Source organism: Mytilus edulis, chromosome 2 (genome assembly GCF_963676685.1).
Source record: "Mytilus edulis chromosome 2, xbMytEdul2.2, whole genome shotgun sequence".
Lineage (NCBI taxonomy): Eukaryota > Metazoa > Mollusca > Bivalvia > Mytilida > Mytilidae > Mytilus > Mytilus edulis.
Genome location: NC_092345.1, coordinates 46706050 through 46725589, shown reverse-complemented (window position 1 = coordinate 46725589; position 19540 = coordinate 46706050). Strand labels below are relative to the sequence as shown.

The window sequence follows — 19540 nt, the reverse complement described above, 5'->3', positions numbered from 1 at the left end:
CAATATATATGCATGCTTCCAACGAGTTTTTGACACTCCAAAAGTAATTAATTCCACTATTTTCAAAGGCCTTATTTGAACAATTTATTATCAGGTTTTTGATTGTACTAAGTGTACTTGTAAGTAGAATAGACAATTTAGTAGTGGAACAATGGCTTGAAGATGAAATAAATCTATATTTGTGAGGTGTTTTGTGTAGCTTCGGAAGCCAGTACCGGCATAGTTGGGACTTTCGTTGTATTTGGTTCTGCGTGCAAAGATGTAGCTAAAAGTTTGTGTTTGTTACAGATGTCATTTTCTGAAAATGAAGTCAGTTGGAATGTTGGTGAATTCGTGATTTCCTTTTGCAGAACCTTAATGAAAAATTTACGTCAAACAATAATAATATTATTAGCAGCTTTGTCAGCCGGGACAAACACAAATTCCTTTGCTAGTTTATTTAGTTTATGTTTGATTCGTGAAATAGTTTTTTTTTATGGTTATTGTTAAGAGTATTTTAAGAAAGTTGCATATGTACAGTTATGCAAACTCATGATCTTATATACTCGATACTGTTTACTTATATTTTAGCATTGTACAAGGTCATGCCTTTCTCAGACTGCTTCTTATACGTCACTAAATCCGTTGTGTGCGTAATAATTGATACCAGTGGCGGATCCAGAACTTTTTCTAAGGGGGGCCCTCGGACTGGCCTAAGGGGGGGCCGCTCCAGTCATGCTTCAGTGATTCCCTATATAATCAACCAAATTTTTCCCACGAAAGGGGGGGGGCGGACCCCCCAGCCCCCCCCCCCCCCCCTGGATCCGCCTATGGATACACCAGTCTGAGCCAATCTGATGATTTAGATGTTCTTATCACAACTTGCGTTCTCGTATTGAAATGGCGAAATCAGAGTTTCTATTGTAATTCGCTTGAGTCCGAGAGAGCGTGATTAATGTGTTAACTTAATTCAAGTAAAGATAGTTGCAATTGGCTTTTTTGACACTATACGTTTGTTTTTATGTAGGTGGTCACGTTTTGTGCCTCGTACCGATCTTTTGACATGTTTGTGTTAAATCAATGGTAATTGATTTTTACTGTTATACTTTTTGTCTCTATTATATGAACAAAGTCAACTTTCGAAGACATGTTTATTCATAAATTTTGTGAAATATTTGCCTATTGTCCTCCGGTAAGACTTTAAACATTCCCCTTATAAAATAATCTTAAGGTTAATACAAGAGGCTGTCCCGATAGTATCCCTTTCAAATTTCATTATATTTTCGACATTTGAGGGAGTAATGAGATGTACTTTCTAAGTGTCAACAAGAGCACAGTGCGTTTTCGATAAGTTTTTTTTAAAACTTATTCCTTTAATAAGAAGAATCTAGATTTTGCTATGGAGTCTAAGTCTTGCAAAATACTTTTTCCAATGTCAGGTAGAGGTTAAGCGTTCACAAACATGTTTTACCCCGCTCCATTCTTTATGGTTCAAGTCAGGAGCCTGTAGTACTGTGCACTGTGCTTAAACGGCTGTGGTTACCCACAGCCCAAGATGGCGGACTCTAAACTCGTCGATATTTAATTCATACAAAATGTACCTTTTGCGACGTTTTTCATGCAGAATGTAAATATTTATAGGATTATTGAATAAAGAAATAACTAACCGGAATTACAATAAATTTGTTAATATAGAATTCACTAAAGCGCAAGGCCAACTTTAAAAATGCATAAGACGTCCGTAACTTTTTGATCAAAACTAAGCAGATTGTCCGTAACTTTATTTTCAGATGTGGGTAACTTTTGATTCAAAATTTTAAGAATTATAATTTCATCAATTAGAAGACAATTAACATCCGATATGTGTAACCTTCACTGCTGTTAAGTTTAGGGGTTTCCCTAAACGATTAATACAACTTTTTAATTCAGTGGTTTAATTGATGCATCCATGGGATTGTTATTCTATAGAAGAGAAGTCCCTAACCGACGCAAGGCGGCTCCATCTTGGGCTGTGGGTAACTTAAGTTACCCACAGCCGTTTAAGCACAGTGACTGTGGTTGTCTTTGGTTTACAAAAAATGTCTGTCATGTTCCTCGTAATTTTTATTTTTTTCATGTTGGGACTTTTTATAGGTTTATATATACAATATGAGTTATTTTTTTCTCATTGTTGAAGACAGTACAGTTGACTGTTATTTCTCAGCTATCGCGAACCACTTTGTTTTAACTCTGGCAATTATTGGCAATCTGACACAGTATCTCCTCCATTTTAGTGATAGAATATAAAATTGAGAATGGAAATGGGGAATGTGCCAAAGAGACAACAACCCGACCATAGAAAAAAAACCAGCAGAAGGTCACCAACAGGTCTTCAATGTAGCGAGAAATTCCCGCACCCGGAGGCGTCCTTCAGCTGGCCCCTAAACAAATATATATATATACTAGTTCAGTGATAATGAACGCCATACTAATTCCAAATTGTACACACGAAACTAAAATTAAAACAATGCTTTCATTATTCACGTCTGTCAACGGGGCTTAAATGTCATATTTCCTTTCTATGAATAGCACAGATTATCAGAAAAAAGATGTAAAAACGTGCACCGTCAAAAAATATACCTTCCCAGAAAAACTTTGACACAAGAATAACAACTTTAAAATAAGATTGTGATTCATCTACAGTATCAAAATTAAACAGTAACATCTTAAAATCAGTAAGTTATCACAAGAAAGTTAAAAAAAAGTTGACACATGTTTGAACAAAAAAAAGTAAAAAAAACAACAACAAAACAACAACAAAACAACAACAAAACAACAACAAAACCAACAACAACAACAGAACAAAAAAATAAAAAAAATAAAAACAAAGTAAAAAAAAATCCCTTTCCAATTTCTGGTAAATGTGGACAAATACATTTCAATAAATCTAAGTTGCAAGCCCCTTTGGGCCACAATTAAAACTTGAATATTTTGGTTTGCCCAAACCCTACTCAAGGTTGAGACAGTGGGTAGGTAGGTAGGCATTTTTTTTTTTTAAAGAAATTGAAGTAAAATGAAGTATCGGATGTTTATTAGTCTTCATGCCTATCTGATTAAAAAAAAACTTCGTCAAATCAGGACAATAAAAGAATTTGAGTAGGCAGCTTTTTTCTGGGTAGGTAGGGTTTGGGCAAACAAAGCTATTCTTTTTATGGCCTTGTCTATTAGTTCCAATTATTGCCAAACTGATTCTTAATATAAATCATTGTAACAACATGATCAAGTTAGTTATTTCTCAAAAACGAGCAATTCATTAAAAAAAAAATTCATGTTCTTTTTGTAAATTTTGGAATGTATTATGTGTAACAATATTATATCTATTTATGTAAATAAAAACCAATATATAGATTAATATATAAACGGAGCAGGTTTCAGAAGCAGAGAAGCAATATAAAAGACACTCGATGCGAATAGTAAAAAGTAAAAATGCAATGTGTAGTAATCTTAAACAGGGACTTTCTATAAGTACAGAAAGTCCCTGTCTTAAATAAATGAAAACTTCCGACCGAAACTGATCAAAGAGTATTGGATTCTTTAAAATATGAATAAATCAACTTTCAACAACAAAAAATAATGAAATGAATATTCATACTACCAAAGGAGAAATAGCAGGCTATATGCATTAAAAACCCGAAGAACAACAAAGCCTGTGGTAAATATTATGTAGTAAACGAATACATGAAATCTACTGCAGATTTGTCAGTTTCTTCCGATGTATGAGAATCTTTTCAACCTCGTATTTGGCTAGTCAATATAAATGCATATAAAGGTAAATGCAATCAGTTTGATCCAAAAATGTCCGTCCGATAACCATCTTGAGTTGCCTTCGTAAATTATTTACCACATACCACATGTTGAGTAGGATCTGCTTACCCTTCTGGAGCACCTGTGATTACCCCCCAGTTTCGTGTTGCTTAGTCTTTAGTTTTCTATGTTATGTCTTTTGTACTATTATTTGTCTGTTTGTCTTTTCTTTAATTTTTAGCCATGGCGTTGACAGTTTATTATCGATCTATATAGCTATGAGTTTGTATGTCCCTCTGATACCTTTCGCCCCTATTTTACAGCTTTTACAGCTATACTTATTGAAAGATTGTGTCGTTTCTCTGAAGAAAAACTCATATTGAAGGAAAATCAATTTGGATTCCGAAAATCGCCCTTTACAACCGATAGTTTATTTGTCTTATGCTATTAAAAAATGTCGTATAGAAATAAGAAACTGATCTGCGCAAAGGTTTGAAGAGAGGCTTGATGGTATAAACTTCTTTTTAATGGTACTAAAGTAAAAAATCATCATGTCATTTAATTTTCAATGCGTAAAATACATTAAGTTTTGTATTACATATGATTACACATCAGACTATTTCTCATGTGATATAGGGAAAGGCAAGGCGAGAATTTGTCGCTTTTTGTTTGCTCTCTTATTGAACGACTTGAAAGATAAATATTTGTTTATAGAAACGGTGAATCTTGATGGTCTGGACGAGATTAATTACAGGTTTACCAGAAGATAAGTTGATTACGAGTCAAATTGACAGTTGTTGTCCTCCTATAATTTTTGCAAACGACACTGTCCTTATGTATGATTCAAAAGAAGGCTTATAAAATATATTGAACAAATTTGAAGAGTACTGTACTATATGGAGACTGAAGGTAAATGTTGATAAAACTAAAATCATGGTATTTTCAAGGGGTTGGGGACAATCCAGATTTAAAGTGTTCCTTAAATAAGGCAGATTAAGAGATACGAAAAAGATGTGGTATGATTGCCAGTGAGACAACTCTCCACAAGAGACCAAATGACACAGAAATTAACAACACTATACCGCCTTCAACAATGAGCAAAGCCCATAATGCATAGTCCGCTATGAATGGCCCCGAATGACAAATGTAAAACAATTCAAACAAGAAAACTAAAGGCATAATTGAGGTACAAAAAAATGAACGAAAAACAAATATGTAACACATCCACAAACGACAACCACTGAATTACAGGCTCCTAATTTAGGACAGTCACATACATTCAGAATGTTGCGGGGTTAAACATGTTAGCGGGATCCCAATCCTTCTTAACCTGGGACAGTGGTGTAACAGTGCAATATAAGAACGAACTATAAAAATCAGTCACAGTAAAAAAAAAAAGGCTCAACTCATGAGATAGATACAAATAGAAATAGGCTATATAACATAACACAGAGCCGACGTGAACGGTTACTTGTATATATCCCAACAACAAATCATTAAAGCCACTAAGACGGTACGGATCTGAGAATACTCGCAGTTACTGTCAGCTAGTTCAAATGCACTAACAGCAATGAACAAATGATTAATAAAAAATCTTGCATCTAAGACAAAATTATCAATCAGTACATACATCCAATGAATTTTACTTTTACTAATAGCAAAATCAACGACATCGTTTATTTTTGTGATCAATATTAGTAAATTACCTAACTTTTTTAATTTTCAATCATTAGAATTGTATTTTATGTTTCTGATTCGAGTGAAACCATGAATTCAATAAATTTTGTTTTGAAAGAAATGTGTAAATTCCGCGAAAGGGGAGACAATTTCTAGCGGTTATAAATTCAAAACTCCCGCCATTTCAACTTCACGATATACGAAAGAATCCCAATCAATTATTCATCGTCAATGTTCTTTCGATAAGATATCAGAAAAAAGCTATCAGTTAATTGATTACTTCAAATATAAAGAAGATATCTCTATCAGTAATGAATGAAATTACCATACAGAAGTTTCTTAAAAACCGGAAATATGGAATATTCATACGCCTTAAAGATGGCGGGAGAAACATGATTGTATATTAGAGAGCAAGTTATCACTGTAAAAGAAGCAAACTCCTGAATATTTGTCCTCAGCACAAAGTACTAGTAATTTTGTAACCTCTAGTTTTGGTTCGATTACACTCACAAATAATCACAGCAATCAGAAACAGCGATAGAAGCACAATGTCAACGAAATAATACAAACTTTGTCTTTGACCATATAAACAAAAAAATCTGATTTTAGGAAAAACAACTGCTTTCTCAGCAAAACAACACTCGTTTTCAAAACGACAGTTATAAACGCGAAAATTGCAACATGGATGATTGCATTATTGCGATCATCTGAAGAGTTCAGAACTGGCTACTTTCAGTTTCCTTTCCCATTTTCATGGCAGGATACAATTTTAGTCAATAGAAACATTGATACTGTTCACCGTAGACAACTGCATATTAACCATAGATTATTTCCTTATTCCCAAGGAGGTGAGCCTCAAAAAAGAACTCCTGTGCTTCCTTTGCACATATTGTCGTGTACTATGAAAATAGCACGCTCCGTGCAATGACGTATATGAGGGTAGTAAGGCCCTTTACCGTCGGTTGTCAAACTCTCATTTTAGGCTACTGGTAGCGTCAAATTGATTAAAATTTTACCGTGATTTGCAAAATATCCTTATCATGATTTGTCTAAGGTCTCAAAGAATTATTGTTACTGTTATTTTTGGAAAAAAATTATCGTGATTCAACAAAATCATTCGATTTTTTTATCGTCTAAAAGAAAGTGCATATTTCATCGTCATACACCTAAAATTACCATTAACATCATTTGGCAAGAATTACTGTTATTCGTCATAAAGGTACCCCCATTACCACTCTCGTATTTATATATATGATCCTTTAAGGTTAATCCCTTTTGGGATACCTGGTATAATCGTGTAATTTTATGATCTAGCTGCCCTCAGAATCTCTCATAATGTCTTATCAACTCTATTTTGAAAAGTCTTACAAATTAGCTTACCTAAAACTAGTCCAAATAATTTTTGTGACACCTTGAAAGGCCATTTAATTTTTTATTGTGACACCTTCCTATGATGTTATCACAGAAACAAATAAAACAGCCTTTCAAGACGTCATAATTATTTTGACTTCTCAAACTGGTGCCTTTTATGCTTGCATCACCATGCTGTATACAGTATACCTGAACAGAAGTACATATTTTGAAAATTTGACAATTGCCCATCAAAATTGCCTAACCTTAAACAGCAGTTATATACATGTAGATTCATTTTATCAAATATAATATACCATTTCTTCAGCAGAGGTAGCACTGCTTTCTTAATGCCATGTGAGTTTTTCCCTTATTTTAATATAAAAAACAAAATGAAAAATTGTGATGGGGAAATCCTAATTTCATGAATTAACCATACATGTCAAGTGACATGATATTCGCGTGTAATACACGCTTTTTCAACGGTTTACACGCGAGGATTTTGTCACATGGCGTGTACACGCTTTTCACCACTTTACACGCAATTACACGCTTTTTCATTCTTTTCATTTTTTGGTCGTTAGTGATATCGCTATTCTCGGGTTTTTTCCTTATTCGGCAATAAATACCGAAAAATGCGAAGTAATTGTTGGCTGCCGTATTGTTTATTTTTCTATATGGACAAACAGATTTCTACAGGCCATGGGGATAAAAATATCACAGAACTGTTGGATCAGCTCTCATAGTACCAGCTTTCGTCTGATGAACTACCCAGTTTTAACCAGGCAATAGCAATGGGAACAATGGCAGAGATAATAGATGACATTTTGCATTGCCAAAAAAAACCAACATTATGACATTCTTTCAAATCTTGATGAAGCTAATTCAGTCAAATATCATTTCCTACTGTGGGAGAGCCTTTTCAATTATAAAGAAATTGACACTGAATTCTGATCAGAACTTGACATTTGTATTGTGTGCTATTATCAAATAAATGTAACTAAACTTAAAACTGGCAGTTGTTTTGAATATATGCCTATAGCTAGTGGTGGTGCTTTAAAAGCAACATAACAGACCACTGCTTAATACAATAAAAGTTCACAGTAGAATATGTATTGTTTTTTATATTCACAAATTTGTAAGTATTAATAAGTCCGCATCTACGTCACACGTTTTCACACGCTTTTTGACATATCATGTCATGTCATGACATGATTTCCCATTGTCAGAGGTTGACATGTATGGAATTAACAGATAATGTAAGTTAATGGTTCCAGTAAACCAGTTTGCTGACAAAAATAACAGTAAATTTCTGTGTACCATTCACCATGCTCTGACACCCAACCAATAAGAGAGAGAAAAGTGACAAAATGATCTTGTGTTAAAAAAAATTCTGCCATTGTTGACAAATCTATAAAAAAAAAATGTGATGTAATGAACTCCCAATGAATCACTTGCTTTATAGTTGACAATCTAAGAAATATCCGTTTTGCCAAACCTAGTCAACACTCTCATGGTTTGTTATTTAAAGGGAAAATTCACGATTTTTTACTTATGGTTTAAATATGTCCATTATGACATAATATATATATTCACAAAGTTTTATCGCTATATGTGCAGTAATAAAGGAGAAATTCAATAATTAATGAAAAAATATCAACTACTTCCTGTAGGTCGTGACGTTTTCTCCTGATTTTTGCATGCCGGGATTTAAAATACAATCATTAAAAGTCTTGGTTTTTAATCATATTTTAACGTAATCATAAGCGCGCCGATGACTTATGCTTTATCTAATAACCATCCGATAATAAGAAGATAAAACGCACAGACGTTCAATTGTACTCATTCGTGAGATAAATTATCTATGTTAAACGTATATATTCGAATTATGTTTGTAGACAACACAAAAAGTTATAAATTTATTTTTAATAAATGCATTTTCGGACTGATAAGGTGAACAAATTAAAGTACAATAATCTGTAAAGACAATATGTTGGTGTACTCATGATTATTGACCTTTTACTATCTCTGCTATGACTAGGTTTATACGATGTGTATTCACGGTTCTGTGGCAATACTCGTAGATGGCTTGTTGAAAGGTAAATTGTTATTTGCACTTCGGTATTTAACCGCGCCTCTAGGGCACACCTTGCCAGGTGTGACTGTCTATTCGGATCAGTGGGAGCATTTAATACACACATTACAAATACATATTCAAGTTGGTGACAAATAAAAATTGGTCGCCGTGGAATTATTTAATTATATTTGGTGCTATCATTTATTTGAATTCAAATAAGTTAATTTACTAAGAAATACACAATTTTCGGTTAAAGACGGGAAACTTAATTCATATGTCAGAATGAAATGATATACAAGTCTTGTCCTTGATTTATGTCTCATAAAAAAGGGGGACTTAGAAATTAGAAATAGCTTTACTAAATCATTTTTATTTGTCTTTATTGGGCGAAAAAATGTACGAGAACACTTACATTTAGACTTTTGAAAGCCATGTATTAATTAATATATGAAACTATCTGAAGATAACTCTACCGAAGCGGAATATAATATGTACGAATAAAGAAAAAATACTTTTGTATTGGAATGGAATCGAAAAATTACGAATAGATATTCTTTTCAAGTGTGAAAAACGTCAACCAAATTTATTCATAATCGGGAACGTCCTTATTAAAATCTGAGACTACTATAATAATCGTCGTCTCCCAACGTATATATATACTTAAATAACTATTTGACCAACGATGTTTAAAATTAAAAGACAACGAATTTAATGTTATCATTCCCTATTTTTGAATGTTATTATAAGTCTGTTCAACTTGCAAGAATACCCCTAAAGCGGACAAATATCCGACAAGCAGTTTATTCTTTAAATTGCTGTCATTGAATATCAAGAAAGAAAATAAATCCCGAAATTGATACTCAATAGTTTTCCTAGAAAATATTCACATCCCTTGGGGATTATTAGTGTACGTCCAGTTGCATATATTTTACATGAATGTTGGAACAATTGTGATGATGACAAATTTCGTCCTTTATTCGAGAACAATCTAATTGATATATAAATCTGTGAGTTTACTATGTTCTTAACTTCGATGAACCAAAGCAAGTTATGAATTGACCTGTATTTAAATCAAATTGTTTCTTTTTTTCTTCTTCTTTTGGTATACAATAGTCTATCGAATTCGTTGATTACATACTGTTGGCATACGTGGACTAGTCTATAATAATTTACAAAACTTTTACCACAATTTACACAAAATGTATGTTTCTTTCTTATGTTCAATGTATACATGTATACATATTTTAAATTGAGCTACTGACTATAGTTCCGTAACTTTCTACCCAGGCGTATGTATACACGAATCGTCGACAAGTGCGCACATTTTTTTAAATCAATAATTCTGGTATGTTCCAATCTGTCCTAAACTATTGACAATGAGTATATATTACATTTTCCCAAATTAACCCTTGGAAAAATATGTAAATAGATTTGTATGTCTTCCAATTTTTTTTTTTGTATTAATTTTTTTTTATAGATAATATTCCTTACACCAGAAATGTTATTTATAAACAAGCGTATGAGTTCAGTAATGACTAGTATAAATATCACTTTCGGACACGCAAGACAAAAATGTATATTATACATGCACCTGATAGTTCAAAATGGAAAGTTATAAGTAACGGTCGTGTACACTGATCAATACCTACAGAAGTGAAACGATGCATGAACTTGCAAGCCAGCCGGACAGGAAATCGATTGAATACCTGGACGTGTCACCTTACACCCCTTCCAATACCTTTGGGAGTAATACCTTTAGCCATGCTGGTGATCAGATGAGGGAAGATCCGAATTTATTTAAATAAAGTTTATTACTTGAAAGAATTATGAACGAATTAGATTTTCGAAAACAATTTCCACGGAACACTTATTTATGATTTGAACTTTGACTTTTTAACTAATTACAATATTATCAGTTTAAAAATAACAGACTATATGGTTATTTAAAAATATAAGACCATTTTCCGTATCAAGTTAGTCAGTCAGATAAAACAACCGTACGATTGACAAGATATCGACACGCAATTACGACTACATCGTTTACTGTAGTTTTGTTCCTTTGTGGTTTATAGACATATCGGGATTTTTCATCGGAGAAGGTGACAAGATGGCGGAGAGCAGAGAACTGATACTCAAAATTTAAAATCGATGGTGATCTCTTATTTAGCGGAATAAAACTTTAATATCGATAAATTTGAGCATTTTTATACAGAATGGACATAATATCAATTTTTGATTTTTTTGCGAAGTTTCCCTTTAAACACTAAAATTGTAAGACTAATAAAAGTATAAAAAGTTATTTTTTTTGTAATTTTTTCAGTTATGGAATATTCACCTGGCAGAGAACTAAGAAATCGTGTCAGACAGTCTCCATCGTCATCACCAGCAGCAACAAGTCAACGTATCAGGTCACCACATTCCTCTCCATCACAACCAGGAAGTAGTTTATTAAATGGCGCATTTAAGCTCAAAAGTACAACAACTAACAGGTTAGATGTAGAAACCGGAGGACAGACTAATCCTACAGTTATAAATGTTGAAAATGGTGGTTTTGGAAATCATTCCCTAGGGTCATCAGCTCAAAACCTACACGAAAATCAAAGTTCATTTCACTCAAATAACATTTTTATTGACAGTTTAACAATGGATGATATAGCAAAAACTGGGACTATCCAGACCAGTTCATTAGATATTAATTCCAACATGAGTCTCTTTTCAACAGTTTCAGCAGCTTCATCTTATGTTGGAACCTCAGTTTCAGGACTTTCTGGACGAAGAAGTAGGAAGCAAAGTAGCCCAAAGAGAGCCAGAACTGCATCTAATAGTCCAGTTCAAACAAAATCAGTTCAACCACCACTGTGGGATGAAAAATTAGAGTCAACACCTAAAAATGCCAGAAAACGTCCTCGAAAAATTTGCTATGTTGCTATAGATGACTCTCCAGCTTCATCTCTAATAGATCTCACAAATGACTGTTCAAGCAGTGAAAAATCAACCCCAACAGGTTACAGCCCATTAGGTTGTAGTCCAAAATCATCAATTAAAAAAGGCAGAGCAGGAAATCAAATGAATAAGGCGAGTCCAAGCAGGGCTACTAAATCTAGCATATCAGATGGCACACAACCTTCTAAGTTTTTATCACCAAAAGCCAGCAAGTTGACAGATAAATCTTCAAGCCCAAGGGCAGTTTGGAAACCTTTAAATGTAGAAGTTTTCAAAGACTGTAATAGAATTGTAACCTGCAGTCCAAAAGCTGAAAGGTCAAGTCCAAGAAGAGGACGTCAGATTGATAATATCAGAAGTAGACCTTCTCCATTGAGAAATAGCCCTAGAACAATAGGTAAGAACAGTCCTAAAATGTCCATGTCTCAGGCAGTAAGTAATAAAAAGAGAAAAAGAAGACAAATGGAAAATTTAGAAAGTCCTAATCCCAAGAGATCTAGAATCATTAGTCCAGCAAGTTTAGAATCCGAATTAGTAAACAGTCCCAGGCGTAATCTTGTACGAGCAGCAAAAGAAAGTCCAAAAAATTATAAGGATTACTCTCCAAAAAACTTGAAATCTGATCATGAACTTTCTCCGAAGAAATCCCCTCAGCATCTAAAATCAAATGCTGATGAAACTGAGCGAAAAATCTCACCAGTCTGCAGAAAATTGAATAACGAGAGTCCCGGTAAAAAAATGATGAATAGTTCACCAGGTAAAAAATCACCAAGTAGCTCACCAGCAAAGAAATCACCTAATAGCTCACCATCTAAAAATTCACCCAGTAGTTCTGCAGCTAAGAATTCACCTACAAGTTCTCCTAGTAAAACATCGCCCACTAGCATGACTAGCTGTCAATCAAAAAGATCACCAAATAGTTTTATAGACACTTTTGTAAATTTTGTTGTTCAGTGTAAAACGGTGGTGAAGAAAACAAGTACAGAGGTATCTGATAATGAAAATGTTAAAACTTCACCAAAAGAAAAGACTATTGAAAAAGTAGATGGCGATGCAGAAGGTCAATCTAGTCCACAGAAAACTCCGGTTGGAAATGTTGAGAGTGAGGCTTCAAAGAAAGGTACTAATACTTTGACAAAAGGACCAACAGCTTCTAATCTAGATCTTAAGCAGCTAACTGAAATTTGTGCCACAAAAAATAACAGTCCGCTTAAACCGCAAGCAGGAAGTCCAGTCAAGGTCAAAGTAGAACCAGCAACGCCATCTTCCGAAACAAATGATCCGTCCATATCTAATTTCAGCTTTGATGAACAATTGTTGCATCCAGATAGTGCCAAGTTACAAGAAGATAAAGCAAATAGGCGAATTGTTAGACCAAGAAAACCTGTAGGAAGGCAGAGGAAGAGTTCCGGAGGAAATAGAGGTAGACCCTCCTCTGGAAAGAGGAAGAAAGTGATGTTGAGTCCATGTAAATTTCAAATTAATCAGGAAGTGCTGGCTAGATGGTATGATGGTCTCTTCTACTTGGGAACTGTCTTTAAGGTAACATGTTATTAAGTGCTGGCTAGATGGTATGATGGTCTGTTCTACTTAGGTAAAATGTTAAGAATCAAAACCATTTTTATCATGCTTATTGCTACTTTAAAAGAATGGTGTTTTATATTTTAAAGCCTATTATGAAGAAAAAAATAAACCACTGTTTTGACCGTCTTTGAAAAAATTAATTGAAATAAATTTTCTGCATTTTAATTAAATTTTTTAGTTATTCTCAGTTTGACGCTTTATTGCATCAAAACACCAGCAAACTTAAATTTTTCAGCCAGCCCATGATAAAATTATCCATAGAGCATGTAGAATGGGTTAAGATCGGTAGGGGTTTTCAAAAATTGAACCCCCCAAGTTTGACTGGGGAAATGAAATATGGTCACTTGGTCTTCTCCCAACCGGCAGTAAAATGCTAGCCACAGAATGTATCAAGTTTACAGCCTCGTCCAGTCAGAATGGGGATGTTAAATTCAATGTCTCGTGTAAAGTGAGTGCCACGATCTTTGCTCGTTAAGAACCCTTGCAACAACTCTTTAAGGGGTATGTAGGTGGCCTGTTGCAAGGCAAAATTTCTGTCCTTGTCCAATATACCCTCATTTTCCAGTGGCAGTCCAAATTTCCCGAACCATCATCCCGGATGGCCTCTTTCATTTCTAGACCAACCTATTGTATTTATTGTAAACTTGTTCTCGTCCTGAACATGCATGAAATATTTGCGACTTGACGTTAAGCAACCAACAATCAATCGATCAAAAATTGAAAAGTCTTATTATGTTTTGCTTGCCTAGCTTCCTGTCAAGTGCTTCAGTTGTTTCCCTAAATGTGGACACTGGACACATTTCCGTCATATGCTGCTCTCTATACAGAAGAAAAAAATAAATTTGTTTAATGATATATATACATATAAATACTTCTGTTCATAACAATGCTGTATTTTAAAATGTTTAAAAACATCTTTAAATATTTGTAGGTTGATGAGCGTGGAAGAAAATGTTACGTTAGATTTGAGGACGATTCTGAGTATTGGATATTATTTAAAGATCTACAGAAAGGTATGAAAAATGACCAGTTCAATGGCATTTTCAATAATTAAGTTTGAAATAGAGTTAAAAATTTGAAATCATATATTTTGACACCAATAAACAACTAAATAAGAGGAGATGATGCTTTGGGGGGGGGGGGGGGGGGGGGGGGGGGGGTGCGAAGGATCTTGTCACCATGGTCATTTGGACACAACTTATTTCTATACCTGCTTAAACAATGTTGCATCCTTGACTTTTTCATTGCTGTTTTGGGGGGGGGGGGGGGTGTATAATTTTGAAGCCAATCTGGTGACAAAATAACTTTGCTCACATGACAACTCGTTTTCTTGTGACATTGTCTGTTGGGTAATTTTATATTGTTTTATAATTCCAGGTGCCAATGAAGGAGATGTCAGCTGTTGCCTATGTCAAACAGATGTGTCAGATAAACCCAATGAAATAGTTCTCTGTGACAACTGTGGACTAGGTAGGATTTAAATTATTTTGTTCAGTATGTGGTAGGTACACACAAGACCTACGCATACAGAAATTTAGATATGAATAAAAAGATATTTCATGCTATTTGGGTGGGATGGGAATATACTTCAAATTATGAGGTGCCAAACCCCTACTGCAAAAAACACACCATCAGACATAATAGTTAAAAAACGAAAGAAGTAAGGCATTCAGATTTTAGAACTTGAAACAATTATGATTTAAAAACCTCTATTGTAAAAGTAAACATACTAAGTTCTTAGCTATTAGGCAAAATAAATTGATATGAGCAAAGTTATTCAGATAAAACAATGCATTGCCTATACTGGTAATATAGAGAATAGAGAGTGGTGTACTGAAATTTGGAAGTCTCTAAACTGTTGATTCCAATGGGTTTTAGCGCTATGAGTTGGAGGATCCAATAATCCTCTCTTTTACTCCTAAGATAGTCTGACGTGTGGTCATTTAGGATTGTTCCAGAGGACTTCAATGATTTCGAAAGACATGTGGTGGATGTTGTGCCCTGTCTGGTTGAAATATTTACCAGTGGGCTCTGATGACTTATTTTTGACATTTCGGAGATGTTTGCCGAGTCGAGCTTTAAAAGGACGTTTGCTTTTGCCAACATATTGTTGTTGACAAGACTTGCATGTAATCATGTAAATGATATTTGGTGTGTTGCAGTCCCCAATATAGTTTTTTCTATATTTGCGTTCTGTGAATGTGCTTGTGAAAGACCTTCGGAAATTGATCCAAGGGCAATAGCTACATTCGTCGTTGCTGCATTTGGTCAACTTATTTAGTGTACTAATGCCTGATGTCCCTGGGTTTGATGGGCGGATACTGGTAAAATACTTGTGGAAAGAAATATACGGTAACCGGTTTAGAATAGAAATTTTTTGATGCTTGAAAATCATGTTCAGCTCTTTGATTAAAACGACCTTTAAGATAAAATGTTTCCTTTAAGATAAAATGTTTGACAATTTAATATGGTTGTAGGCTATCATCAGGAATGTCACAACCCTAATATTTCTGCAGAAGTATTACAGCCAGATGTGGAATGGTGTTGCCGCCTCTGTGTATTTGCTGCTGCAGTTAAGGTATGGTATCTTACACACATAGGTAGTGTGCTCCGCTGTACTATAAATAGCACTGTTTACCTCAAAGTATAGGCCAGCATTTATATGAAACCTTCTATTGTAAAATCAATTTATATTGCACCATGGTAAAGAGTCTGTGGAAACACTGCAGGTAGTTGTTTATTAAACCAACCATTTGGTTGCTCGATATTAAAAATTCAGATAAATTCTTAATTTGGTAATGGATTTACTTTTAATTACGAGTTGGATACATAATGTAAAGTGACAAGTATTTCATGCAAAGTTAAGAACGGAAAAAGTTCTACAATTAGAAAAAATAATTTTAAATTGTTTCAGATGGAAATGTTTTTTCCTTAACTGTATACCACCATCTTGAATTGTAAAAAAGTAGTTTCATTATGTCTTGTTCTTTCTTAAATCTGCAAATTTGGAGACAACTTGGCCATTAATGGGTTAAACTGTTCATTGGAATAAAGGCTAATAATTTATGTATTGCATTATTGAAACTTATTTATCATATACCAAATGTTTGAGCTTGCTTCAATCAAATTGTCTACTTTGCATTTCAAAGAGATGTGCCTCAAATAGTTTTTTTTTAGAGGAATGATAGAGAAATTTTTGTTTTTTACTTGTAGCAAGAAAACAAGGTCTGTGGCACCATTTTTTCGTTTTATTTTCATAAAGCATATTTAAAAACCTAAAACATTTCTTCTCATATTTCATTTCAAAATTCCATCTCAAAGATGTCTTTTTATTCACAAAAAAGTGTTTTTTCATGAACAATCTATGCAAAGTTAATCAATTTTGCACGACATATAGCTTAAAATATAGCACCCTGACCCATATTTCTTTTTGTATTTTTGAAAAAAAGCATGGAAAAATCTACATTCTGACCAAGTATAAAAAAGTTCTATCTGAGGAAATATATACCAATGATCCACCTTTAGCTTTCTGTATTGTAATCCTACATCTACTGGTACCACTTAACATGCTTAAAGTAAAAGGTATCCTCAATCTGCTTTAAGGGGACAGAAGAACTTGTATCCTTGATAATTTTGGGTATACCCTCACTTGTAGGAAGTATGTAGCTGTATTTATGGACAAAAATTATAAAAAAACATTTTATTGTGAAGTTACTGGAAGACTATGTTTTTTAATGCTTTTCTGACACATTCTAACTCACAACTTTTTATGTGAGTGAAAATAACATCGGCAGGTGTAAAGTAATTTGTAAAAAAGGGAATAAATTAGTACATAATCTGTTTGTCCATACGCAAGTCCCAAAATTGGTTTCTGTTCTCTTATGTTTGCTTCAATCTAATGCTTTAACATTTAAACATAATGCTTACTACCACAAAAAAAACTGATCAAGTTTGAATTTGGGTGGTATCACTTTTACCATTCTACAGTTATGCCCCTTTACAAATAGAAAAATTGCTGATTTTTATGTTTCCTTTCTTTAACCTAAGTTTGTCTCACCCAAATCATATGAAACTTTTACACAATACTGATTACGACAAAACTTTGATCAAGTTCAAATTTGGGTGTCGTCACTTTTACCTTTCTCGAATTATGTCCCTTTAAAACATTACATCCGTGTCCCATGGACATGTTCTCCATATACATTGTCTTAAACTTATGTTTGTACTTTCTAGATCATAATTTTCTTATGTTGTACAGTGATGATGAACTTATTAATTTTATGAAAATTTATGATCTGGAGAGGAAAAGTAAGTGTAAACTGCCGTATTTCAGAACTGGAAAACATGGAATATGACGTGGATGTATAGGAGACAAAAATCTTGTTGTGTATTATTTGTTGTATAATTATAGATTTTGACTTTTTCAGAAAGGTGGTGCTTTAAAGAATGGACCAGATGGTGAGTCAGTTAGCCTCCTAGAATCACCGATCTGAAAGACAATATGTCTGACTAATAATAGGATTCTAGAATAGAATAGAATAGAAGATACTTTATTCCAAATTAATGGGGCAACATGAAGTAATAAAATTACACATATTAAAGAAACAACACTATCTTGCATATGTGTTTTAGCCGATATCAGAAAACAGAAGTTTTGAGAAAGCTTTAAAAAAATATTTAAGTTAAAATCAATCAAAATAAATAAAATGTGCAAAGCTTTATATTTTTAGAATTAAAAAAACAAGAGAAGGTACAAAAAACTGTTAGAACAAATAAATATTGATCTTTAATTTCATGTCAAATATTCTTTTTTTCAGCAAAAGCATTACAAAAGATGAAGCAAACATTCCCATATGATGTAAGTAAAGGACAGAGTATCCTGTGTGTATATGATATTAAGATAACATCATTTTTTTGTGTGTGAAATTTGAACGATTAGAAAAACGAATGTCAAAAATAAAACATCCTTCATATTCTTAATAGTGCTTTGTTCTACCTTTTTTTATTTCATTATAAATGCTTGAAATGACTAAATGAGCTAAGATCAATAAAATGTTATATATACATATAGAAAACACACAAACCTGTTTGATATTGCTGACAAAGACGTAGTGCAGGAATTTCATTCTCATTAAATTTGTCCTTTCAGATTAAGGATATGCCTTTTTGTAAAAAAAAAAAAAAAAAAAACTTCAGCCCATTGTTTTTAAAAGCTTCTGACCTTACAAGCTATTACATTATCAATATCCTTGAAAATTGTATTGGGGTAAAAAAAGAGAGTACATTAAGTCATGAAATAAATTGATATGAAAATTTAATAAAAAGGCAAGGCAAAGGACAAAATTTGTAATGCTTGAAATCAACATGGAACAAAACATTAAACTGCATTGCAAGTTTAAGAAATCCTTAGCTCTGCTTTAGGCATAAATCAGTTGAATTTAAGATTATTTAGCTACCACTATTCAAAAAGGTGCTAGGTACAAGTATTATCATCAAATTACAGAACTATTTCTGATTTGTCAAGTAGGTACAGAATTTTACAGAAAATTTAAAGGATTGAAAATAAACTAATATATATGTAAAAGATCAAAAGTTTATTAAAATACATGTTTATGATTTGAGAATAATCATGTGTTTATTACTTAGGGCTGTTCCAGAAAAAAATGTATGGGGGGTTGGAAGGCAGTTTTTGTCAGCACCCGTCACCCAGACAATTGTAATTGAGAATTATAGTGCATTATAGTGTGAAAAGTGCTCTGATACCCATCACCCATGTATTATTATAGCGAACCCTATCATAGTTTTCCATAGATTCACCTGCAAGTTACCTGTCCATTTAAACTTTTGTAAGTTCTATTGTCCCATTGAACAAATACAACAGGTATTGTTTTCTGTATAGTTTATTTGATGGACCTTTAAATTTCTTCCAAGAGAAATATATCACTCATTGATTAATTTACCTGAACAAAAAATTGAACTGTCAATGATAAAAATACATGTACAAATAATAAATAAGAACTCCTGCAAAACTGCATGTGGCATTGTATTTATTCAATATCAATAATACAATTTTTATAGTTTCAATATAAACACTGATTCAAAAATTAAAAGTTGATTTCTGATCAAACTTTTGTATAATTAACCTTA

General features: G+C 33.3%; 1 protein-coding gene across 1 annotated transcript in view; it reads left to right on the top strand.

Annotated features, from left to right (window-relative positions):
- Positions 1–5813: 5813 nt before the first annotated feature.
- Positions 5814–19540, top strand: part of LOC139512286 (uncharacterized) — a 32044-nt gene continuing 18317 nt past the window's right edge. Inside the window, exons 1-7 of the mRNA XM_071299790.1 lie at positions 5814–5903; positions 11187–13351; positions 14325–14406; positions 14771–14863; positions 15871–15971; positions 17821–17851; positions 18211–18251. Coding sequence (XP_071155891.1) covers positions 11189–13351; positions 14325–14406; positions 14771–14863; positions 15871–15971; positions 17821–17851; positions 18211–18251 — 2511 coding nt within the window. The 5' untranslated portion in view covers positions 5814–5903; positions 11187–11188. The remainder of the gene's footprint in view (positions 5904–11186; positions 13352–14324; positions 14407–14770; positions 14864–15870; positions 15972–17820; positions 17852–18210; positions 18252–19540) is intronic.